Source organism: Hippocampus zosterae, chromosome 1 (genome assembly GCF_025434085.1).
Source record: "Hippocampus zosterae strain Florida chromosome 1, ASM2543408v3, whole genome shotgun sequence".
Lineage (NCBI taxonomy): Eukaryota > Metazoa > Chordata > Actinopteri > Syngnathiformes > Syngnathidae > Hippocampus > Hippocampus zosterae.
In genome coordinates this window covers 34,224,450-34,249,855 of record NC_067451.1, presented here as the reverse complement: position 1 = coordinate 34,249,855, position 25,406 = coordinate 34,224,450, and the positions used below count along the sequence as shown (strand labels likewise).

The following is a 25,406-nucleotide window of genomic DNA, read 5'->3' as shown; positions in this document are numbered from 1 at the left end:
GACTAATTGATCTTATTCCTAACTGCTAATGTGGTAAAATTACTGATTTAACCTCTTATTGTCCATCTCGGTCAACTAATTACTGGTGGAATGACTTCCTCATTACAGATACTTGTATAGTTAATAATAGTTATATAGTTACTTTTCACACCAAATATATTTTAACTCCGTGCGCGTTTTGAAATAAATCTAAATCCGTAACTTGGATTACTTTTGCCCCTTCTTCACCTTCTTCTACTATTGGGGGTCCACTAAAGGGATACTTCCGGTTTACCCGGAAGTCAGTGTAAATCCCAAAGATGGCGGAGCAAGGTCCGATGGCCATAGCGATGCGGCTACGAAACCAGCTGCAGACCGTCTACAAGCTGGACCCGCTAAGGAACGAGGTGAGCGGGACGTGGTTCTCAGGGGCGACTGCTCGGGAGGAGCCACGGACGGGCTGGTTCAAGCGTTTACGAAGCGGACCCTCGCTTCGCTCGTCGTCGCGGAGCTGATGGGGACAGCGGAGAAGGTGGAGGGGGGCTGGCGGGTGGGAAATGAACGAGATGCTGGGGGACAGTGAGCGTGTCTCATGGTGGCCGTGAGTCAAACCTCCACGACGCACAGCTCGAAATGTGGAGCGGGAGTCTGCGTTGGCCAGTTCTGCACACGGCGATACTTTTCATTTATTGGCTTTGGAGAATGTAAACACTTGTGCGGAGCTCCTGCTGCTAGCTGAGCACACGCGCCCGTGTGGTTTGTCACAGGCTAACCGCTCGTTCGCGGAGCTGTAAAAGTGCAAAATGTTGCACTCTAACTTTATTCAATGACATGTTTTCATTTTGATACGGTCGTTACTTGAGGTAGTAAAATGATTCGGCCCCCCGCCCCCTCTCACCACCCGTCCGTCATTTTCCAAGAGGAGGTCGAAGTTCAGGCTCATTCACACAGCTGTGCAGCTCTGGCACAGGGAAAGTCCACGGTGAAAACAGGGACCGCCACAGCGGACCAAAAAAAAATAAATAAATACATAATTACACGTTGAAACGACCAACCAATAGCAAGCAAGCAAAATGTGTTGTGTCAAGTAAGGCGGAACGATTTTGAAAAATAACCGCGTTTTCCACTCCTCTATAATGCAATTTGATATGCATTTTTACAAGGTCCTCTTGCCATCTCTGTGTTTAATCACCAATATTAGCTCTTTCAAATTCAATGGACAAAGAAAATCAGCTGATTCATTTGTTGTTGATGTTTGCCTTTTTTTAACACATTATAACATAAGAAAAAGAATAATGACGATTCACCTTCCCTCAAACAAAGAAATTGGCCGATTTTGCAGTTTTTTCTCTCTGTAGTAAAAGTTAAACAAATACTGAAGGACAAACTGTTACAAAACAGTTACATGCCCCACCCTTAATTGATATATGTATTGCTGGAAGCAATAATGGACCAAATAAGAAGTTGTTTGATTCATGTTGTTTGTTTCATTACATTTATTTGTTAATTAATCTGGCAATTTGTACTTTAAAGGAATTTTATTCTGACAAATACAATGGATGCTAACAAATCCATATGGTCATGCCCAAGTACAGTTGTCTGAAGACAGCCTCGGTATCAATGTGAGATTCGTTAGCCCAGCTATGCTGTTTCACATTGTGTTAGTTTAAAGATTGCGGACTTTACTCGGACAAAGTGGTTTGGAGCAAAGCGGCGCAGACAACAAGACATGAAACACTCTACTGTCCCGATGACTTATGTGGGGTGGTGGGCACCTCGTCCACCTCACTCAGCACAGCATAAAGTCTCCTAGAGCCCTCTTCCTCAACTGACAAGCAAAGAACAAACGAAATAAAGAAACTGAAAAGGTCTTTACAAGACTCAAGCAGGAAGATTGTGACATGTATGACACACCAGACAAGAAACCATTCTTTGATGCAGAAATTATAAAAGAATGCATGGCTAAAGTTATAGGCACAATGTTTGAAGGCAAAGAAAAGGAGCAAATGACAGCCAAAATAAAGCAAATTCCACTGTCAGATTCCACATCGACCAGACGAACTGAAGTCCTTGCTGCTGATTTGTCTGGCCAGCTTTGTGATGCAATACAAAATGCAAATTGGGATTGATTTGTTTTGTTAAAGGAAATGGATATTTTGATGTATCTTCTTAGCAGGCACAACTTAACAAAATAAAAGAGTTCCTGTGCCTCAACAAAATACCTCTCATTATTTGCTGTGTACTGGCAGAGTGAATAATTGTTATTTTATATATGCCGATACTAAATGGGCATATAGCCCTGCTCCGTATGACCGCCATGCATGGGTCCGGACCTTGGTCTTAATTAAAAAAAAAAAAAAAGCGGACCTCCAGCATTTCTTGTTGAGGACCACTGTCCTAGAGGTTTGGTCACCCACCTTTATTTTCATTTATATCCACACAGCTACCCGGAAGTTAAATGTCACACTGGTGACGCGGTATGTGTGCCATATTATCAATCCATTTTATGAGTACAATGCATGACAATCCGCAATATGGCTCCTGGTATCAGTATGATGTGTTACGATAGGAGATGTGATGATTGTGTTTGTTATGTTCTTCTCTCTTAAATTGATGTCCATGTTGCCAGGAGGAAGTGAAGATAAAGATCAAGGACCTGAACGAACACATCGTGTGCTACCTCTGTGCCGGCTACTTCATCGATGCCACCACCATCACAGAGTGCCTGCACACATGTGAGTCCCCTGACATTTTGTTTTTGAAAATGTCACTGACATCACCTCCAAACTAAGTACTTTAGGTGAATGTGTCTGTCCATTCGTTTTCAACTGGGTTCTTACTCAGCCCAGCTCTTTTTTATTTTTGGCTAGAGAAGTGACATTGAAAAACAACCATTCACATCATTCATACCTGAAATTTATGCGTTTGGATTTTTGGAGCAAGCCGGAGTACTTGGAGAGAAACTTGTGAAAACATGCAAACGCCACACAGGAAGGCCAGAGCCAAGCTCCAAACCCTTAAGCTCATAAGTGTGAGGCAGAAATGCTCAGTACAATGTCACGGATTCTAAAGTGTGCATTTTGAAATTCTATTACAAATATATTGTTTAAAAAAAATATTGGGGGGAAAAAACTCTGGATTTTTTTTTAGGCCCATACCAATATACGGGAGGGTAAAATTCTGATCACCGATTAATCGGCCATTGGATTTAAAAATAATGAAGGCACTAACTTAGGTCCCTTATCACTTACAACAACAAATACATGAATGATGGGTAGAATATTTGACTGTTATACAATATATACCGTATTTTCACGACTATAAGGCGCCATTAAAAGTCTTAAATTTTCTCCAAAATGGACAGGACGCCTTATGGTGCGGAGCGTCCTTTATATGCGCTGAGTTCCAAAATCTGACTGACTGCCGACACGCTGTTTATATAGAGAAAAGGCGGAAGTGACTGTGAAAGCAGTCGGCCAATCAGGGAAGGGTGGGCGTGTATATATACATATATGGAGAGGGGAGAGAGAGGGAGAGAGAGGACAGACAAGCTAGTCCGCCAATGGTGAAGGGTGGGCCTGTAAGTGGACGCCTCAAGCCAGTACCAACACTTGTATAGCGTGTGGCAATGTGCATTGTTGCAAAACAACTCCGGTTTTGGTTTCTAAGAACCCCTGAAAATAAATTCGACAAAAAGACACGCCTACGAAGCTCAGTTCAAACTTAGAGCCACCGGTTATGTTTTTGGCATGCGTGCCCATCTCACAGCAGCGGTGAAAAAACAAGTCAAGCAAATGAGCTTGCCGTTATTCCCGGAGGCTTGACTAAAGAACTCCAACCGCTGGACATTGGCATCAACCGGGCAAGTAAAGTTGCAAACGGCATGGGAACAATGGATGATCGGTGGCAAACACAACTTTACAAAGAGTGAGAGGCAGCGCTTGGCGAGTTACGCCACAATACGCAACAACGAGAGGGAACGCAGCGTTTTTGATGAATTACGGTACTTGCACAATTGTTCAATTCTTTCTACACACACACGCGCTGCCACCATGTTTCGCTCTGTTCTTTACTTTCAAATGTGGGAAAGCTTCACACGAGAGAAATGTTGACTTTGCTGTTGCTACTCCTTCTTTCCGCTTGGCAATGCGTAGCAACTCACACTAGCATGTGATGCATTCAATGACAACTGAGATGTGCAGTCCTCTGCTTCTGATACAGAGGATGAGGACTTTGATGGATTTCTTGGTGATGATTGATCGAAAAACGTGAGAACATTGTACGATGGCTAAATAAAATACACCCGAACTCAGTTCTGCTTTCGTTCCCTTTTTAAAAACGTGTTTTTATCTTATCTGTATGTCTTGGCATGCTACCGTTTGCTTCAAGCTAACGTGTTAGAGTGCGCGCATGCATGCCGTATGTTTAAGCTGGCGTATGTTTTACCACTGTAAAACTGCGGCCATTAGTACGATGCGTCCTGTGTATGTGTAAAATACAGAAATGTCACCCATTAATGAGACTGCGGCCATTAGTACGATGCGTCGAATAGTCGTGAAAATACGGTAATTTTTTGTATTTGTTTAACTTTACAACTGTGAGAAAAATCTGCTAAAATCGACTTATTTATTTATTAATAGGGCAGGGATGTTGTTTGAATTATCAGCTTCTTCTTATGTTGTTAATTTGTTAAAAGAGGTAATATCAATGGAATCATGAATCGGCCAGATGATTAGTTGGTTGGGTCCAAATAAAAAATAATAAAAATCTGCGATGAACCGCCACTATTCACGGTGGACCAACCGCTGTTGCAAAAAAAAAAAACAATAATTGACGACATGCCACTAAAAAGGGTCTGAGTAGTCAAGTCAAGTCAACAGTATTTATAGAGCACTTTCAAACAGCCATCGCTGCGTACAAAGTGCTGTACATGGAGCAATTTAACATGCACAATAAACTGTAAGATTAGTGCATACTTAAGATGCCACAAGATGCTGGCAAAGCTTGTGACATGGAGAGGTAAAGATAAAGCACCAACCCCGTTCATCTGGCATGCGTACACAATCATGAACCCATGTTACATAAATGACTGTCTTGAGTGAATAATTGCACACAAACAAAACACTTTCACATGAGGCTCGTTCATAGTATTGGCTAACATGCTTGCCAAACTGACGTGACATTAGAACCGGGCGAATGAATCAACAAACACAAATGCTATTCAGTCTTTCAACCTATCTTTGGCACTGATACGCAACAATAAAGGTTCAATTGTAATGGCAAAGGAGATTCAAAACCAACGGCAAGATTCCACCAAGTGATGCCAATGAATGCATTTAACTGCTTTGGCCCGAACACAATAATAATAACAGAAACATTTCAGTCCAAAATTAGACATTTTCCCTCCCAAATCTGCTAGTTTAAATGTATTTTTAAAATTATTCTAAAAATTATGTTTCTGAAAGATTTAAGTAGAATTTAATTTTAAAAAAGACATTCTCCTCTGTGTTTCCTTTCCAGTCTGCAAGAGTTGTATCGTCAAGTACCTTCAGACCAGCAAGTACTGTCCCATGTGCAACATCAAAATCCATGAGACGCAGCCCCTGCTCAACCTCAAACTGGACCGCGTCATGCAGGACATTGTCTACAAGCTGGTGCCCGGCCTTCAAGAAAGTACGTGAACTCGTTCTCATGGCGTCTTGTCCAAACTTCAAAATAATGAAAATCATCCAAATCTTGTGTGTGTGTGTGTGTGTGTGTGTGTGTGTTTGAACAGGTGAAGACAAAAGAATAAAGGAGTTCTATCAGTCACGGGGGTTGGAGAGGGTTATTCAGCCTGCAGGAGACGGTGAGGATGAAAATACATAGTTAACGGTCTGCCACTTCGCTTTATGGTGAATTCTGCATTCTGTCATTGAGCCACTGAGATCAATAACATTTTCTGAATGTGAATTGGAATGCTGAAGTCGCCCCGAGAGCTTTTGCAAACGTCACTCATAACCCCAAAAAGTCGAAATTAAGTTGTATACAGTCAGTATTCTCTAGTAAGGAATCATATTTGCGCTGTCCAATCTTTCCTTATAGCAGAATTTCCATATATGGGATACGACTATGGTACATGTTCTTTATGAACATACAAGTTTGTGAACAAAATATATGTGTGACAACACAAGCAATGAAATGCAACAATATATGCTCCAAACACTGTTAATAACACAAAAGCTGCTGTATACAGTACAGGTATATGAGCAAACTACAGTGTAACAAACTTAGGGGTTTTTGCTCTAAAATGAGACTAGAAACAGACCTGGTGGCTTTTCTTTTCACTCACTCACTGTCTCTAACTTGACCTCCCCTTGATCGCCATCCAAGACAGCGTTGCTCAGCTGACGTCGTGCAATGAACTTTTAAAGCCGGCCACGGGACGCTTCGAAGTCCTCGATGCCCATAGTTAGCGTGATGGAACTCGCCTTCTCTCTAATTAGCGCTCCAGTTAGCGGAAGGTTTTTAGCATGATAACAGGTAAAGCATTCCAGGAAACGTTCGTTTACCGACTGGCCGTCAAGCCACAAGCAATTTACTCTGAGCAGCTAATTGGATGCATTCCACTCTATCTTCCACAGATCTAGCTTTCTACACACATAGATATTGAGGTGCCTCTTGGCCGATGGGAGGCCAGGATGATGCTCGGTAGTAGCCAATGGCACAGCATGTTGCGTTCAGGAAATTCGGAACTGTCAATGAAATAAAATCATTCACTATTCCAGTAAAACTCGAGCTAATATAGTCACTTACATGTCGCCGGTTTGGATCCAATGAGAGTAAATAGCGGCGTGGACAGCTATTCTGTAGTATCAAGCGGGACTTGCTTGTGTTTGCGCCACTGCAGGCTTCCATATGGCTTCTGGAACTTCTGTTGTTATGAATCGATTGTGAATGTACTATTGTTGTTGAAATTTCAATGCATAGGTTTTTATTCCGGGTGAGGGAATTTCCGTCTGAAAGAAGTCCGTAGATGGGAATATTTACTGCATTTAAAGGGGGGTGGAGGGTGTCACACAAAATTGCGATGTAAGTGAATAAATTCACACATTATAGAAGAAAAAGTTATACATTTGAGAAAAACTATTAAACATCTGTTTTCTAGAAAAAAAGGCTCTAATGGTGTGAGTAAGTTACACGCAGAATACTCATAAAATAATCGGACTTTAGTCATACATTTCAAAAAAAGATCATACATGAGGAAAATGTCTATTTTGGAGGGAAAAAAATCCAAATCTTGCTATGTCTGATGAAAAGAGTGAAAATAAATACTCAGTCTTCAAGATATATGTTTGTTTTGAAGGGGAAAGGAAATATAATTCTTCAAAAATATCACATATTAGGGGGATTTTAAAAATGTGTTTGAGAAGAGATAATCTTTGTGAAAAGTGTCATACATCTTTGAGAAATGAATTCAAAAATTTCTGCAAGTAGTAGTTCATTTTTAAAGGGAAAAAATATGAATTGTGGAAAAAAAAATATTTTTCAGGAAAAAAAATCATATTAAAGGAAAACACTTTCTGTTTTGGAGGCCAGGTGCATGTTTGAGGAAAAAAGCAAGAATATATTTGAGTTAATTTTTTTTTTATGTCGAGCAATATTTTCAAAATAGTTTCATACATTGAGGGAAAAAAAATGTTTTTTTCTAGTTTTGTGGGGGAAATGCTAAAATTGTCTTGAGTCTTTTGAAAATAGTTTATTAGCCAAGAAAAACAATCACAAATCATGAGTTTTATACTATACTTGAGTTACATCTAATTTTCTGTTACAATGTTAGTTTTAAAAATATTCAGTTTGCTGAAATTGTGTATTTCATTTTTTCCCGAATATGTTAAAAATAACAATGTATTATTATTACAATTTAGGGAAACAGGGAAAAAGATTCCAAGTACCGGTACTCACAAATTTTCAGCTGTCATAGAAGTGTAAAAAGAAGTTTACCACTACATACATAAATGAAGTAAATCTACTCATTCAGTGAAGTAAATTTCGGAGGCATTTCTACAATAGTGATAAGCCAATTATGAAGTTCATCTATATGCTATGCTTGCTAGCATGAAATTGCCAACATGAATGCAATTATTATTTAATGGTTTCATTGTGACTGTTCATAATGTTGCGTGCTTGTGTTGTTTGTTCCAGATTGTGTATCAAATGTGCCAGGTTTACCGTATACCAGCTTTGACCACTCCAAGGCTCACTTTTACAGATACGATGAGCAGGTGTCGTTGTGTTTAGAGCGACTAAGGTGAGACGCTCACATTCAAAATGTCTTATGAATTATTATTATAGTGTATTATTGGCAAATGTTTTTTGTGTGCAGTTCGTCACTCGCGGGGAAAGATAAGACGAAAATTGCCTTGCAGGTGAGTCGCGCGTGCAAAATCCAATTTTATGAAGATATACAACACATTTAAAAAGTCTACACACCCCTAATTCAAATGCCTTTTTTTAATATAAAATAATGGGACCAAGATTGTAATTTAAAAAAAACGATTAAAAGACCTGAATTTTATTTGGAGTTAATCTGATGAAGCAACATTTTTGCACCATTAACTTGACATCTAAGCCGTACAATTTTTTTTTACGTTTTTGTGTGACCAACTAAAACCAAACAACTGAGATGAAGTGGCTGCACAGGTGTACACACTCACTTATAACTAGGATGTGATCATGGTTAATCGTTCACATTCCAAAAATGTTCAGAGAAGTCAGCACACAATTTAAAGTGATTCTGATGAATAAAGTTCAGAGATTCCATTCGGCTTTTGAAATGATTTATCTTAATCTTAAAAAAAAATGGGATTTGGGCAAGGGTGTGTAAACTATTAGTTTTGTTTTTTATCAACTGTGTATTTTTCATCAAGTTGTGGAAACGTTTAATTTTGTGGAAACAACTTTTTGTGTGTGCGTGTGCGCGCAGCAGAAGTTTGTGCGTTGTTCTGTGCGAGCGGAGGTGAGGCATCTACGCAAAGTGCTTTGTCATCGACTCAACGTGGAAAAACATCAGGTAGGTTGCACGCACTTGCTCACTTCCATTTTATGAGTTATTTATGATGATGATTTTTATTATTGTTATTGCTGCATTTGTGTCGCAGATCCAGATGTTGTTCAACGATGAGTTTTTGCCTGATCACATGACCATGAAGCGCTTATGGTTATCACACTGGTTCGGAAAGGTGATGTGACACATCAATTTATATTTACATCAACAGTAAATTAAATGTGTAGAGTGTGAGAAAATCCAATCAGTTTAAACACACACACACTATATAGATATACAGTGGGGCAAATAAGTATTAGTCAACCACCAACTGCGCAAGTTCTACTTGAAAAGATTAGAGAGGCCTGTAAATGTCAACATGGGTAAAACTCAACCACGAGAGACAGAATGTGGGGGGAAAAACCTCAGAAAATTACATTGTTTGATTTTTAAAGAATGAATTGCAAATCATGGTGGAAAATCAGTATTTCGTCAGCTACAAAGAAGCAAGATTTCTGGCTGTCAAAGAGGTCTAACTTCTTCCAATGAGGTCTAACGAGGCTCCACTCAGTACCTGTATTAATGGTGCCCGTTTTAACATTTTTATTGGTATGAAAGACACCTTTCTACAACCTCAGTCAGTCACACTCCAAACTCCGCTATTGCCAAGACCAAAGAGCTGTCGAGGGACACCAGAGACAAAATTGTAGACCTGCACCATGCTGGGAAGACTGAATCTGCAATAGGTAAAACCCTTGGTGTAAAAAAAATCAACTGTGGGAGCAATTATTAGAAAATGGAAGACATACAAGACCACTGATCATCTCCCTCGATCTGGGGCTCCATGCAAGATCTCACCCCGTGGCGTCAAAATGATAACAAGAACGGTCATCAAAAAAACAGAAAAATAATTATAACATTTTTGCTCATTTCGTAAAATCGAAGTGAGCAAAAAAACAGAACCACACGGGGGGACCTGGTGAATGACCGACAGAGAGCTGGGACCACAGTAACAAAGGCTACAATCAGTAAAACAATGCGCCGCCAGGGACTCAAATCCTGCACTGCCAGACGTGTCCCCCTGCTGAAGCCAGTACACGTCCAGGCCCGTCTGCGGTTCGCTAGAGAGATTTTGGATGCTCCAGAAGAGGACAGGGAGAATGTGTTATGGTCCGATGAATCCAAAATATAACTTTGGTAGAAACCCAGGTTCTCGTGTTTGGAGGAGAAAGAATACTGAATTGCATCCGAAGAACTCCATACCCACTGTGAAGCATGGGGGTGGAAACATCATGCTTTGGGGCTGTTTTTCTGACAAGGGACACGGACGACTGATCTGTGTAAAGGAAAGAATGAATGGGGCCGTGTATCGAGAGATTTGGAGTGAAAATGTCCTTCCATCTGCAAGGGCATTGAAGATGAGACGTGGCTGGGTCTTTCAGCATGACAATGATTCCAAACACACAGCCAGGGCAACAAAGGAGTGGCTTTGTAAGAAGCATTTCAAGGTCCTGTGGAGTGGCCTAGCCAGTCTCCAGATCTCAACCCCATAGAAAATCTGTGGAGGGAGTTGAAAGTCCGCGTTGCCCAACGACAGCCCCAAAACATCACTGCTCTAGAGGAGATCTGCATGGAGGGATGGGCCAAAATACTAGCACCTCCCTAATCTTTTCAAGTAGGAGATCTTGCACAATTAGTGGTTGACTAAATACTTATTTGCCACACTGTAGATACAGTATATAGATGTGTGTGTCTATATCTACAGTATATATAGATTTGTGTATCTATATATATATGTACAACGTTTTAACAACAGCTGCAGCTGTAACATAAAATATTAATAAAACTGAACACATGACAGGTGACAATAATACAATCATAAAATATAAGTCTTCAAAGGATGAAAAACAAACTAAACTACATACTGTATGCAGATAACTAAATAAAATACAAAAACTATATATATATATATATATATTAGAGCTGTCAAACGATTAAAATATTATAATCTAAAAATGCAATTGTCATAATTAACTCAAATGAACTAAAAAATTAATCGTGATTACTCACATATTTTTTATCATTTCTGAATTTCCTTTTACATTTTTTGTCCTATTTTCCCCATTTTAATGCTCTCATCAACTTGGAATCATGAATCAGTTTTCTATGTGCCAAATGCAAATATTTACTGAAATTATTTCAATTTTCAATTTCACATGAACATTTTTCACTTGGAGCAGTTGTTCACACATAATCTCTCACACAATATTACTGTCCATTAAGAACAGTGAAAAAAAATATTTTGTTACACAACAGCTGCTTTAACAGCTTTTTTAATGAAATCAAAACAGAGCAATATAACATTATAAAGTGCACATCTAAGGTAAACTAGTACTCAGCCTATAGTGGATTTAAACCATGGTTGCATACTTCGTTTTTCTCAAGTTTGCTTTGAACACAGCAGTCTGTTTCTGTATGTTTGTTGGAGAATAACGAGACCCCGGACACCAGTGTTCGTTATGTGCCGCTGTATTCAAAACTCACAAAACTGCCGGCCGTACAAACAAGCGCAAGCATTCCCCCGTGCTGCTGGGGCAAACCATTCTGAAAGAGGGGGGTTTCACTCCCCCTAACAAAGTCAGGCTATGTTGATTATGTGGGTACTTCTTGCGCGGAAGTCTCTCTACGGTTTTTGTGTCTACCTCATTTCGGATGACTACACTTGGTTCGATGACAACACTGGAGACGTTTTATTTTCGCTACGTCGCTACCACTGCACCGCTGAACTTTCGTTGTCATGTCACCGCCTCTGCGCACCGTCACTGTCAGACGAACACAGAGAAGCTCCACCCGCTCTATTTATATGGACACGGAACGCTGTAACCTTCCACACAAAATAGTTCCAAACAAGTAACAATCGCGTCAGTGGCATACATCGTATAGCTGTATGATACAGAGAGAGAGAAGAACAGATAACTTTGGTCTTGTCAGTGGAGCAATCGGGCAACTTTTTAAAAGTAAACCTTCCATTCATAAACTCTTTAAGTATCAGTTTTCGGTGTCTTGCGCTGCCGTGGCTGGCAAAACAGACATGGGCTTGGACTTCTGCAGCGCGCTTGTTGTTTTGTTCTGGTGTATTTATAGAGCAACGTAACATCCGCTTGTGACGTGTGCCCCGCCGTTAATCTCGCGAGAAAAAATTTAATCCCGTTAAAATTCATTTAAATGAATGCCAATAAAAACGCGCTAAACTGACAGCTCTAATATATATATGTATATATATATCTATATATATATATGAAAATAAATGATATACAAATAAAATAACGTACTTAAAATAAGTATCATGAAAAGAAATACCAAACAAAGTCAGTAAATAAAAAGCCAAATAATGTAATAAATGTAAAATACAGTGGTACCTCTACTTACGAACGTCTCTTCGTACGAAATTTTCAAGTTACGAAATGCTCAGACAGGAAAATATTGTCTTGTTACGAAAGAAATTTCAAGATCTGAAAAGTAAAAATACAGTATGGTCTGCTCATTGCAGCTACAAGTTTTCTGAATGCAACATACTTATAGCTGCTCAGCCATTGGCTATTGCCCAGCATCATCCTGGCATCCCATTGGCTAAGAGGGACCTCGTCTGTATATGTCCATGTGTGTAGATGTGTGTGTCTATGCAGTGTCCTCATTATTCATCCCTCGTACCATGAGACATTCCGATACTTTTACGTAAATGTGAATCACCCAGAAAAAGTATTCACCAGTCGGGCGACTGCTCACTATGCTGATGTTTGCCTTGGCCATTTTTCGAAGGATTGATAAAAGCCGACAAAAGCAAACGTCCTTGGATCAGTTCTTGACAAAACGCCGGGCAAAAACTACTTCTGAGAGAGAACATGGACTCAAGAGGGCAAAAAACAATGAAGACGGACGCAGTTAAAAGTGAAATGACCATCACTTTTAGTCTTTATTCTTTGTTGACATGATGCACAACTCTCATTTATTGTGCAATAATATAATTTTAATATGTATTTGTTACATATTTTGACAAATTTTTATGCTTTAGAAAACATGTCTGAAACTTGGGGGGCTTGGAACGAATTAGGGCATTTGCATGGAAAACGTGTCTCAATTTACAAAATTTTCTAGTTAAGACATTTCTTCCAGAACCAATTCATTTCGTAAAGGGAGGTACCACTGTGTGTCAAAACATAGATTGAATAATGAATACATAATCCATCTATCCATTATTCAAACTGCTCACCCTCACATAGGTAGAGGGGCCGTGCTGTTGGCTCGCTGTCTTCGGGCAGTTAGCGAGGTAAACCCTGAACTTGGTTGCCAGCCAATCGTAGGGCACACAGACAAACGGCAACCATTCACGCATTTCTGAAGCATCGTGCGAATATGAAATGCATTTATTGAAATGTTTCTTTTGTGTGTCAGGCGCAACCACTTGTGCTGCACTACACCATCAAGGACAAACGTAGCAGATAGGATTCCGATGGACTTTGGCCTTTCTTCCTTCACCAACACAGCTGTACATATTTTGTACAATACATAATTCTATTTTAATAATAGTGTTTGTGTACATGAACTTATTTTCTCGCCTTTTTGTATTTTTGAAAATAAATTTAAAATGTCAAGCTAGCAAAGAGTGTCGTCAAGCTTATTGCATTGAAAAATGTGTGCGTGTGCACATTATATATATATATATATACACAGTCAAATCTCTGTTTTCAACCATAATCTGTTCCAGAAGGCTGTTCGAAAACCAAAACCACGGTCTGTTTAAAAAAAAAAAAATCTTTATTGAACACGTATGCTCACAATGGAAGGCTACACGAGGAAACGTCACGTCCTCGTGTAAGGAAGGCGAGATGAGTCAAGTGGCGCATTCAAGTGTGCTCAGTTTGGTCGAGAACCGATTTTTCGGTCGTAAACCGAGGTATAAAAACCTTGAATATTTTGATCAAAAACAGACTTGGTCGAGAACCGAGGGTTGACTGTGTGTGTGTGTGTGTGTGTGTGTGTATACACATACACAGTGTGTCCATAAAGTCTCTTTACCATTTCAAAAATGTATTAAAAGTGCAATTTAATCAACACTGAGTACAGTAGGACAAATCTGAATAAAATATCTCATCAATTGCATTTTAATACATATATATATATATGTGTGTGTGTGTGTGTGTGTGTGTGTGTGTGTGTGTGTGTGTGTGTGTGTGTGTGTGTGCGCGCGCGTGCGTATTCGATAAAAATATGCTGACGGGCCAAACTGAACAAGCTGTACCACCGTGTTTCCACCAGATAGCGTTATCGTTCTTTTTATATCCCGTTCCGCGCTTTCTCACTGAACGCCTCGTCACGTGGACATATTCGGCTCATATTACCGCATTTCAATCGCCCAAATGTTCAGGGTGAGTCGTTTGGATCGCCATGCCACAATATACCACTTACATTTAATTTATATACACATAAAAGTGTCACATGGTCGTAAATAAACACTGCTAATGTGTTAATGGTTCTTCTATTACCCAATGGAGCAAAATTTAATAGTGGCCTTCTGAAACACCGAACGCTGACAAGTTGCTCTCTCCCGTGTCATGTCAAATGATACTGTACTGTACTGTACACCAACAAAATGTTCACAACGAGATCAAGAAATAAAGAAATATTCAATTAATACCCAAATGAAGACAAAGCATTATCTGAGCAACTGCGGATATTGCAAGTGTCCCTAATAAATTAACCAGTGAAGATGTTTCCTTTTTTTCTTAAAAATTCTGTACTAATAGCCATAATTCAGTCATTACATCTTGAAGCTATTATTATTATTTTTATTGTTACAATAGTTGTAGTTGGCGCACCAGAATACATATGTAACACACAAACATTACGCCAAAAATCACACATGTAGGAAGGCATGGCACACATAAACACATGCACACAGTATACACAATTCACAAACAGAAATAATAATCACAATAATACACGAACATATACAATTCTTATCCATACAATTATACACAACACACACAATAAAACCATGTAAATAATACACACCATAGCACATACATAATACAGAAAATGCACATTCAGACACATAATACACATGTGATGATCAAAACAATACACACATACACGCAATACACATTATGCAATACATAAACAATCATAACACGCACACTTATACACGAACAAAGTACTGTACATGCAAAGACAATCATATAACAAACATACATAAGACAATAACACCCCCCCCCCCCCCCCCCACACACACACACACACAAACACACACATGCAAATCTAACTTGCACTTGCTTGCATCCACTTGACTTGACCCCCCTCGGAGTCCCCTCTTACCTTAGGTGGGTTGCTTGTTTTGAATGGGCCTAATAAAAAGGGGGTGGCCACTTGAACTTTGAACCCGTGTGCTCACAGCCCATTACTTCCTTTGTGAGGTGGGTAGAGTGCACATGCATGGCCCTTCACATTGCCCCCCACCCCCTTCCTCCCCACACATCACTCACACATGCGCTTTTTTGCCCCCATTCAAAAGCATGAATCTCCAAATGTTTTGGAAACACGTTGAGGGTTTGTTTTTATTAAAAACAGGATCATTGGTTATATTTTTAGAATACATTCTTTTTTGTTGTTTTGACATAAAAATCCGAATAGAAATGCTTTTTGTTTTGTTTGTTTTTATGTGAAAACAACAAACTTTGGATCAACTGCACGTTTTTGTTGTTATGGGATACATATTTCGGATCACAAAATGTGCTTTTTGTTTTTGTTGTATAACTTTTTTTTGTGTTTGTTTTAATCACAAGACCTGAATTGACATGCTTTTGGTTTTGTTGTCTTCCTGATATCCTGGTTTCAATGTGCATGCTTTTTGGCTGTGCTCTTTTTATTGATTAAACACCTCACAACATTTGGGGATATTTGGTTCCTGTATTTTGTTTGTTTTTTGGATCACTTTTTTTTCCTGTCCCCAAAGCTGGATTTAGGTCTACAGCGGATGTGTTTTGTTTTTCTCGCTATTTGAGATACATTCTAGATTTTAAAAAGTATGGCTATTGTACGTGCCTCTTGTTTTTATTGAAAAAAAACACATTGAGAAACATGTTTAGTGGGGGTTTTTTCAGTTTATTTCTTTCTTCTTTTTTGTTTAGTTCATGTTTTTTGTTTTGGGTGTTGTTTTCCAGTTTGTAAAAAAACCCTCACGTTTGGAGATACAGCACATGCTTTTTGATTTTTTTAAATTTTTTTTGCAGTTTCTTTTTTGTTGCGTTTTTTTTTTTTTGCTTTTCTTGCTTGTTGAATATATTTCCAATGTAAAAAAATCTGCCATTCTGTATTTGTTAAAACCACAAGAATTTGATGCACAGTTTGTTTTTGTCATTTTTTTTTCTGAGGAAAAGAACCCTGCATGGTCAAGCTTTTTGTTTTTTGTTGTGTTTTGGAAATGCAACATTTGGAGAGACGTGCGTGCTCTCGTTTTGTTCGTTGTTATTGTTCAGCAGGAAGTTGCCCCTTCAAAAGAAGGCGGCTCGTGAGCCAAATGGCGTGTGATGGCGTGTCGGTGCGTGCGTTTTCTTCAGGAGGCGTGTTGACTTCACACAGACCCATTTGCTATTCATGGTCCGTACCCCTCCCCACTTGGAAGGAGGCCAGATGCGTGGAACTGTTCGTGTGTTCCGTGCAGGAGCGATCAATCAAATGTCTCCGCCGCGGAAGGATGCGTGGAAGCATATGGCGCCGGGGCGGGAGAAAGCTACCAGCTTCTTGTGTCAAGATGCGCAAAGAAAAGAGAAGCAATAAAGCTTATTGGTACGTCAGGTCACATTCACTTTTTGGGGGGAGTGGAGGGTTGACAAGGCGACTGTTTAACATTGTTTGTGTTACACACAAAGGACACGTTGTGCCATTTTGTTAAGCACACGATATCGTGAAATCGTTTTGTCATATTTTTGCCTGATCGTAAAAGAAAATGTTGCGGTGAGTTGATGGGTAACTATAATCCATCCATCCATCTACTTCTGAACCGCTTTATCCTCACTAGGGTCGCAGGGGGTGCTGGAGCCCAACCCAGCTGTCTCGGGTAGTAGGCGGGGGGCACCCTGAACCGGTTGCCAGCCAATCGCAGGGCACACAGAGACGAACAACCATCACTCACACCGAGGGACAATTGAGAGTGTTCAATCAGCCGTGCATGTTTCTGGAAACAGGGAGGAAACCGGAGTACCCGGAGAAAACCCACGCAGCCCCGGGGAGAACTTTCCAAAATCTCATCTGGATGCTGTACACAGGGAGCCCGGCGGCACAGAATCGAACACATGACCTCTGCGCTGTCAGGCGGACTCGCGAACCAGTCGTCCACCGCGCCGACGTTGACTATAATAACTTACCGAAAAACAAATCATGATAGTGGTTTATTTATGTTTTTTTTTACATTATGGAATACTAAACATCTAAAAAATAAATAATAAAGATACTACTCATAGTTTGGAGTTCGATTTTTTTTTGGGGGGGGGGCGTACGTTTAATAACATAACATGAATCTATATTTTGAAACTCCAGTCAAAACATTAACTCACCAAGGTTCATGATGCATGATCGTAAAAAAAATGGTTCATTTCGTCATATATTTTCTCAAATTTAGCACGGAAGTGGTACTTTAATCATTCACACAAAGCCAATATATATTTTTTTTTTACAAAAAATCATCTGGATATTGATTGGAAGTTTATTACTTTAAAACAGATTGCGTTTTAAATCCGTTTTCAAAAATACTTCCACGTTGAATGGTGATGTTGTCGTGGTTGCGATTGGTTTTACAGTTTAGTCTATTAAAACGAATTTCGAGTGTATAATAATTCTGAGCCAAAAGAAAGTCACATTTTTAGTCAATATTCGTTTTTTTAAAAACCATCATGATTTAAAAAAAGCAGGAATAATGACATTATTCTCAAATAAAAGGCTCGATTTTTCCTGAGCCAATAAAAATAATTCTGATCATTCCTGGGGGGGGGGGGGGGGATCAATCTTATATTTTCTTGAAATATGATAGGACCTTTATTTACATAGATGCTGATTAAATACGTTAAAATTCTCATGTTGACCTTTTTATATACAGTATATTTATATATTTACTGTATATGTACACAGAGAGAAAGAGTTTAAAAGGCTGCAGTGGCTTGTCGTCGTCTTCATCATCATCATCATCATCATCATCATCTAAATAATGACCTTTTCACATACTTCAGTCAATCATACAAACTGTTGACAAAAGAATAAAAATTGAAGAAGGTGATGAGCTGTTAAAATGTTTATTAAAAGAGTAAGTCCTCTTGAAAGTCCCATAATAAATTAAATCGAAGGGAAGAAGAAGAAGGAGGGGAAAACACTCCTTTTGTGAGAATATCCGTGCAAAACTTGGGGAGTTTAAAAAACAAAACCTTTCTAAATGTCTTTCGTTTGTAAAAAAAAAAAAAAGAGGATGTCAATCGTCCACTTCGATCTCCTCGTCGTCCTCCGAGAACTCGTCGGTGGTCTGGCCCCGCGACGAGGAAGGCGACTGGGGGAAGATCCGGTGCGAGGGGATGGTCCCCCTGGCCGGGGATCCGCCCGGAGAGCTGCCTTCGACGGCTTCCCCTCCCGCGCCCCCTCGGCCCTCTCCCGGAGCCTCGTCGGCATTGTCCATGGCGACGAGCTTGTGCAGTGTCTGCGGCGTGATCTTCTTCAGCGACTCCACGTCGGCCTTCATCTCCTCCAAGTCGCGCTTGAGCTTGGCGCGCCGGTTCTGGAACCAGGTGATGACCTGCGCGTTAGACAAGCCCAGCTGGCCGGCGATCTGGTCCCGGTCGGCCGGGGACAAGTACTTCTGGTACAGGAAGCGCTTCTCCAGCTCGTAGATTTGATGGTTGGTGAAGGCCGTGCGGGACTTTCGCCTCTTTTTGGACGCCTGTCGCTGGCCGAACGTGTTCAGGTGCTCCCGACCTACGAAGAAAGCCACACACACACACACACACACACACACACACACACACACACACACACACACGGGGCAAGATCAAATCCGAAAAGATGTTAGCTCAGATAGTCTCCATCGCAGGCGTCAATCGAAAGACTTAAAACATTTGCATTCCTCAGACCTTTTCTGGAGCCAAAATGCCAAGTGAATTCAAACATTTACACTCCTATTTAATATTTAAACGTACTATCATTTATTCCAGGAGGGAATACAACAACAACAAAAAGAATTAAATGTCGATTATTACCCACTCAAGTGTGACATCAAACTCTGATAACAATATGGTAATTTTGATGACATATTGTCACGCCTCCAAATGCCTCAATCACGCCGATAAATGATCACAAATGTTGTATTCTTATATTATAATGGGCGTGGTGGCATATGTATTCACATGTCACATACCGTCCGTCACGCATCCGATGCGAAATTACGCGTGCAGCCATTCGCGTCGTCAATCACGAGATTCTGCATTTCAAAGCACGCCCGCTTCATATCTATCTGGAACTTGACACTTTTTGGGGGGGTTCATTTATAACTTATTGTTCAGCTTTCAGTGTGTAATTACGCACAAAATTCTCATTCGATATTAATCCGGTGCATTAATATATATCACTCTCTCACTTGAACTTTTTTCGTTCATGTATGCCATATTTTCCATGCCTCCAATATGCAATTAAGCACAAACCGGGCCCCATCATGTAAAAAAAAAAAAAATCCCATCAATGATACATTTGCCTCCATGACGCACGAAAAGGCATCGACACATGATCGATCTTGGAACATCTAAACAAATGCCCAACTTTGGAACTTGTAATCGCAAACCATATATCCACAAGTCCCGTGCGTAATTACCAACATTTTTATAGGCTGTATAACTAAATATATTTCTATTATTTGTCGACACGTCTATCGTGTCACAATGCGCTTGATGAATGCCATATGGCACCTCCCTTGTGCGTAATTACGCACGAAATTGGCAGGATATGCATGAGGCAGATTTCAACCGTCCATCTGTTGCATTTGACCGAATATCTGTAGTTTGTTCGTCGTACCTTCTGCCGCTTGGATGACGTTGACCTCCAGGCCCTTGAACGTCTTGCTGGCCAACTCCTCCAGGGCGCAGAGCGGCGACGACGGCGTGGTGATGCCGTTACGGGCGGCGTGGTCGGCGGCCACCTTCTCCAGAACCCTCGGCCGACTCGGACACATGCTCGACGCTACGACGGAAGCGGCGGATTTTTTGACCGAGGGCTTGCTGAGAATGTCCTCGATGCTGAATGGCGTCAAGGGCTTGTTGGAGTTGGCCGGCGGCGGCAGCTGGTCCAAGGGGGGCCGCCTCCTGTCCTCGCCGGCGGACTGCAACACGGAGCCCGCCTTCATGTCTTTACTGGAGGAGGTCATCGCCCGGAGGAAGAGGAAAATAAAAAGAACGGGGCGTGGGTAGAAAGTTGGCTATTTCATTCGCGAGGCACCGTGGAGCGTCCACAAGTGGTTCCGGGGGAGTTGTGCTAAAGGGGTGTCCGCGTTTGAGCTCGCATGCTCCGGCAGCGCTCGCTCGCCCCCCCGCCGCCGTCAAAAGTGCACCTATAGTCCGCCGAGTTCCATGTAAATGCTCGTCAAGCAGCGGCGGACTTGCAGTTGAGGGGGGGGGGGGGGGGGGGAAGAGTGGGCGGGGGAGAAAGAGGGTGAAAGTGTCCCGGAGCAGGAGGAGGAAGCAGAAGGTGACTGCTAACGAGTTGTTGTTGATTGGCCGAGGCTCAATTAGAGCGAGGCGACGCCACTTCGCTGACCCTCCACGAGCCCCCGCGCGTCTTCAAGGGCCGGGCCCCAAAACCTGCATTCCGAGTCCTCGAAAGAGGGGAGGAGTCCGCTCCTGCTACCGATGATGATGATGATGATGATGATGATGATGATGATGATGATGTGCTTCCAAATCCTGTATTTACTCATGAATTCTACCACAGAAAGAGAGGCCATACACAAAATAACTACACACCACGAAACATATTTGCCGCTAAGGACACTACTCGTGCGTAATTACGAACAAAAATTGGACCGACTTGGCACATTTCGAGTTTTACTGGAAAAAAAAACATAACCCCCCTCCCCCGAAAAAGTAAGTATGTTTTGTCGTGGAAAAACAATTAAAAATGCCAAACGTAATTAATGAAGAATGGTAAACAAGATGTAGTGGTAAGGAAAAAAATAATTTACAATGTAGGAGTTTATATGTATGTATGCATATATATATATATATATGTGTGTGTGTGTGTGTGTGTGTGTGTGTGAGGATTTCTCAAAATTGTTGTTGAGATATTGGTTGCAAATATAGTGAATTCAATTTCATTTTATTATTTTATTTTTATGGATGAATGAGGTACAGGGGGACACTTAAAATGTAATATTAGCCCACATATATGGCATTTCTAGCTATAGTTTATGAGGAGGGACATTTTCATTTTAACATTTAATAAAGATATCATATAAAAATGAAATCAATGTAATGATCGTATCTGACAAATTTAGGTGAGGCATTTACAGCTTTATGTTCATAGACAGTGGATTTTACCCAAATGAGACAGGCTGATTACATAAAATGCTTTTTTTCCCCTTTACAGATAAAGTCGCAGATTTTGAAGATAGACGACAAAAGTTTTTGTAACCAGAGATAGACACAAAGGTTCTATTTAGTTCGAAGATGGCAGACTTATTTCATAGCACTTTATTTCGGGTTTAATTATTTTTTATCCTTATGTTTAAATTATATGCGATCTATGCACAGGTTTTTAGATACATATTTTCCATACATACTTTTAAAGTCAATCACTGTTATTTTCACAAACACACCAAGGCCAATGTTAAATACTTTTTCATTCATTGCTGTTTTTGTTTTGTTGTAGGTGAATTGTGCAAATTGTCAGTGCACATTTAAAATAAGAATTTATGATATCTGATTGGTTAGTAACACATATTGAACGCTATCATTTATTAAGGCAAAGGCGTTACAGTATAGACTGTATATTCATGTTGTTATCTTTCCACCAACAAAGAAGAGATTTTTTTGTGCGTGTTCTTTCAACGAGGCTCCTCCCATCTCCCATCTCCCATCTAAAGTGATGCACATTAACACATAAACCATGACAATGACGCGGTGTATTGAAGGAGGGTGCGGGTACTACATGTCCATTCCTTTTAGCACAATTAAAACTAAAAACGGCATTTCGGCCCGACTGTGAAATACCCCCCAAAAATAGAAGCTTTTAAAAATTATTCCTCAGCAAGTGCCGCGCGCTTTTTAGGCATCAGTATTTTCCCTCTCAGTGTGTGTGTGTGTGTGTGTGTGTGTGTGTGTGTGTGTGTGTTGTTTTAAAGAGCACTCACTGGTGGGCCATTTGTATAAGGAAGATGCGTTGTTTGTTGCGTGCCAACAGGACCATATGGTGACACAAGAAGCCATAAAACAGCACGACGTTCTATTAAAGCTGCCTAGGGGGTCTTTTTTTAAATTATCGTTATTACTGTTTTTAGGGGAGGGACGGGGTCTACTTTATTAAAACACAACAACTATTTTGAATTCAAAAAGACTGCCAATGATAAAATTATATGTATGTGAACGCTAGTTTTAAAAACAAGCCCAAATGCTTCTTATTTTATTATTTTATGTTTTTTACTACTCGGGCAGACGACAGCTTTTGTTGTTGTTGTTCTTCTTCTTATTTTCCCCGTTAAAGGCAAATTTGAAAGGCTCGCCACTTGACCCCATCCATCATCCACTCATTTAATTGGATGACTTCCGTTTGGCGTTTTCGCTGCACGCGGCACCTGCCTGCAAGTTAAAATAAATGCAAAAACACAAAAGCGTGTGAGTAAAAATGTCTTACACGAACGTGGTCATACATGCAAAAAAAAAGAAAGAGAGGAAAAAAACAATAAACTTGAACAGCATAATTCTTCTTCTGCTTCTCTTTATTTTTGTTGCTGTGTTTTCTGATATTTTCTTATCTTATAAATGTGCAGTGAATCGTGCTGCAGAAGAAATAGGTAATTGTTCTCAACTAATTAAATGTGATGCTTTAAATAGGCCATGCCAAATGTAAACAATTAATGCCTTAAATAGAAGGCTGACTGCGCATGCGCCACAATGCAGGTGTTTTTTTTTTTAACAGAGACGTAACAAACGTGCCTAACATCCACGAAACATTGAGCACAAATGACTCTTATTGTTGCGTATGTGTTTTAAGTCATAATTATAATAACATAATTATAACTATGATAATCCGTGCAATTGATCAAAACGGGCAGGTGACGACTAAAGTGCATTCATATCGATTTTAACATTCTTGACGCCCAACGGGTGCAAAAAACTCCCAAATTCTATTTTCACGGGGTTATATGTTCGCATATTTTAGTCTTGTCTTTTTTTAACAGTTTACATTTGCCGCCTGAAAAATAAAGATTTTGTTTTGTGTTTTTCATACATTGTATTTCATACAGTATACAATTTGAAATCTTGTTATTAGGGATATCCGCACAATCAAATGACATCCAATAAATGAGCTGTCTCAAAAATGGAGCTTGGAAAGATAATCAAAAGTCGAGCATTTTATGGTCGTATATTTTTGTTGTATCCAGCGAAGGGAAACCTGCGATTTAAAAGAGGGGTATCGTAATATTTAGTTAAAGTGTGGGCTAGGCATGGGGAGCTTGTGTGTGTTCCAAAATTAAAGTAAACACTCGGACCCCCCTCCACTCGAATGTCATACGCGGAATCTGCTGAGGGAGACGTTTGCGTCTACTCGGACATTGTTGATTTAACGGTGAATTTAAATACTTATTGACTCCCGTTTTCGATCAAACTTTCACTTAAACAGAGCTGAATGTGACATTTTCTTTCGGTCAATTTCGTCTCAATTGACTGGAAGAAAAAAAAATGCAACAAAATAACTATAACGCCCTAAAACAAGAGACATTTTGACTTTCTGTAATAACCTTCCACACCAGTTCTGTCAAGCACAGGACATTCTTTTTTCAAAGTTGTTAGTGAACGCATCCCTCTGGTTGTTTCAACAGCAGGTGTTTGTTTGGACATTATAATCGTGACGTCAGAAGTGATGGTAACACGTCCTTCACTGGTCTTTTGAATGCCACCGGGACATTCGCGACCCCACCACTATCACCCGCTCATCTTCTGTACCAGTTCTTTTGTTTTAGTCAAAATGCCAGGAGAACATCATAAATTAATCGTCATTTGATAGTTATTTGGTTCAAACAGTTAACCATAAGGATAGAGAAAACTGGGCGTGGGTTTTACTAATATTATACATCTATGTTTTTAATTACATATATGTGCTAGATAGCAAGATGGACGTCACTTTTACAGTCGTAAATACATACAGTAAGCCAGTCGCATTTGCACTATAAGAAGGTTAATTTTGTCGCTTCAAAATACACTTTTTTTTCATTTCTTAGAATTGCGAAAATACTGTAAATATTCCGTAGACACAAGACAGCACATTCATATGTCACTGAAATGTTACAAAAATCCATCAGACTTTGGTGAATGGGTCTTGGCCTATTCATAGCTAAGGAGGTGGTTACCCATGAGATGAGAGAATTTTTTGTACAGAAACATCTAATCATAAAATATGTATTTTTATTGAAAACAAATACACAGAAATACCTAAACTTTGTGATGAGGAAATAAAATAAAATAAAAACTAACAGAACCCCCCCCCAGAAAAAAATGTACTCGGAAAATAAAAGAAAAACATCTCAACAAAAGGTCACATTTTGGGTTGGGGGGGTGACTGAAAAGAAATACAACAAAAATATCAGAGATGAAAACATCCTAAATAAAATGAAAGCAGTGTGATTTCCTCATCACCTATATAAAACCTATAATTGCAGTGGTGAAACATGAACATAACATTTGAAAAACAAGCCTTTTTTTCATTATTAAATGAGACATCTTTTTGTTACTATTGAGAGAATATGCACATGATACTGAAGTCTAACTGGTTGACTTGAATTTGACAGACACTTGTACTTCAATGTAATAATTATATTATAATATAATATTGTACTGTATCAGTATTATTATGCTAAGGCAGTGAAACACTATGTGCATCAGACATTGTTTTACCTACATCTTGCTTTTATCTACATTTACTAAAGTATGGTTGAGTTTTTGAGCATTGTCTGAACATTCCAGTCTGTCAAGTATGGTGGAAAAAAAAGAGTCTCTCTGTTTTTGTTTCTAAGAAAGAAAAACTGGCCTCCATTCAGGACTATTACTATTTATGTCACTGGCCATATCTTGGCAAATGAAGACAAATGTTGGTGTGAGAAGACTGC

The 25,406-nt window shown here is 39.9% G+C and overlaps 2 protein-coding genes across 3 annotated transcripts; one reads left to right on the top strand and one right to left on the bottom strand.

The window, feature by feature from the left end:
• The first annotated feature begins 254 nt into the window (after window positions 1-254).
• Window positions 255-13,665, top strand: pcgf1 (polycomb group ring finger 1). 2 transcript variants are annotated; one of them, XM_052060526.1, is made up of 9 exons: window positions 255-386; window positions 2,609-2,714; window positions 5,500-5,652; window positions 5,756-5,827; window positions 8,164-8,269; window positions 8,345-8,387; window positions 8,948-9,031; window positions 9,120-9,200; window positions 13,457-13,665. In XM_052060526.1, the coding sequence occupies exons 1-9, from the start codon at window positions 300-302 to the stop codon at window positions 13,505-13,507; spliced, it is 783 nt and encodes a 260-aa protein (XP_051916486.1). In that variant the 5' UTR covers window positions 255-299; the 3' UTR covers window positions 13,508-13,665. The 2 variants fall into 2 exon arrangements, with proteins under 2 accessions (XP_051916486.1, XP_051916484.1); XM_052060524.1 differs by having other exon boundaries at window positions 8,945-9,031.
• Window positions 13,666-17,435: 3,770 nt separating this feature from the next.
• On the bottom strand, window positions 17,436-20,967 carry lbx2 (ladybird homeobox 2). The gene is made up of 2 exons (XM_052060447.1): window positions 20,105-20,967; window positions 17,436-19,015 (listed from the first exon to the last, which is right to left on the bottom strand). The coding sequence occupies exons 1-2, from the start codon at window positions 20,451-20,453 to the stop codon at window positions 18,519-18,521; spliced, it is 846 nt and encodes a 281-aa protein (XP_051916407.1). The 5' UTR covers window positions 20,454-20,967; the 3' UTR covers window positions 17,436-18,518.
• Between the last annotated feature and the right edge of the window lie 4,439 nt (window positions 20,968-25,406).

What these genes read in the sequence shown, in the direction of transcription:
- pcgf1 (XM_052060524.1), top strand. Translation starts at nt 300, where the DNA reads ATGGCGGAGCAAGGTCCGATGGCCATAGCGATGCGGCTACGAAACCAG. An exon ending in GGTGCCCGGCCTTCAAGAAA is followed by an intron (nt 5,653 to 5,755) that starts GTACGTGAACTC and finishes GTGTTTGAACAG; the next exon opens with GTGAAGACAAAAGAATAAAG. An exon ending in TTGTGTTTAGAGCGACTAAG is followed by an intron (nt 8,270 to 8,344) that starts GTGAGACGCTCA and finishes TTTTGTGTGCAG; the next exon opens with TTCGTCACTCGCGGGGAAAG.
- lbx2 (XM_052060447.1), bottom strand. Translation starts at nt 20,453, where the DNA reads ATGACCTCCTCCAGTAAAGACATGAAGGCGGGCTCCGTGTTGCAGTCC. An exon ending in CGTCATCCAAGCGGCAGAAG is followed by an intron (nt 19,016 to 20,104) that starts GTACGACGAACA and finishes CTTTCTTCGTAG; the next exon opens with GTCGGGAGCACCTGAACACG.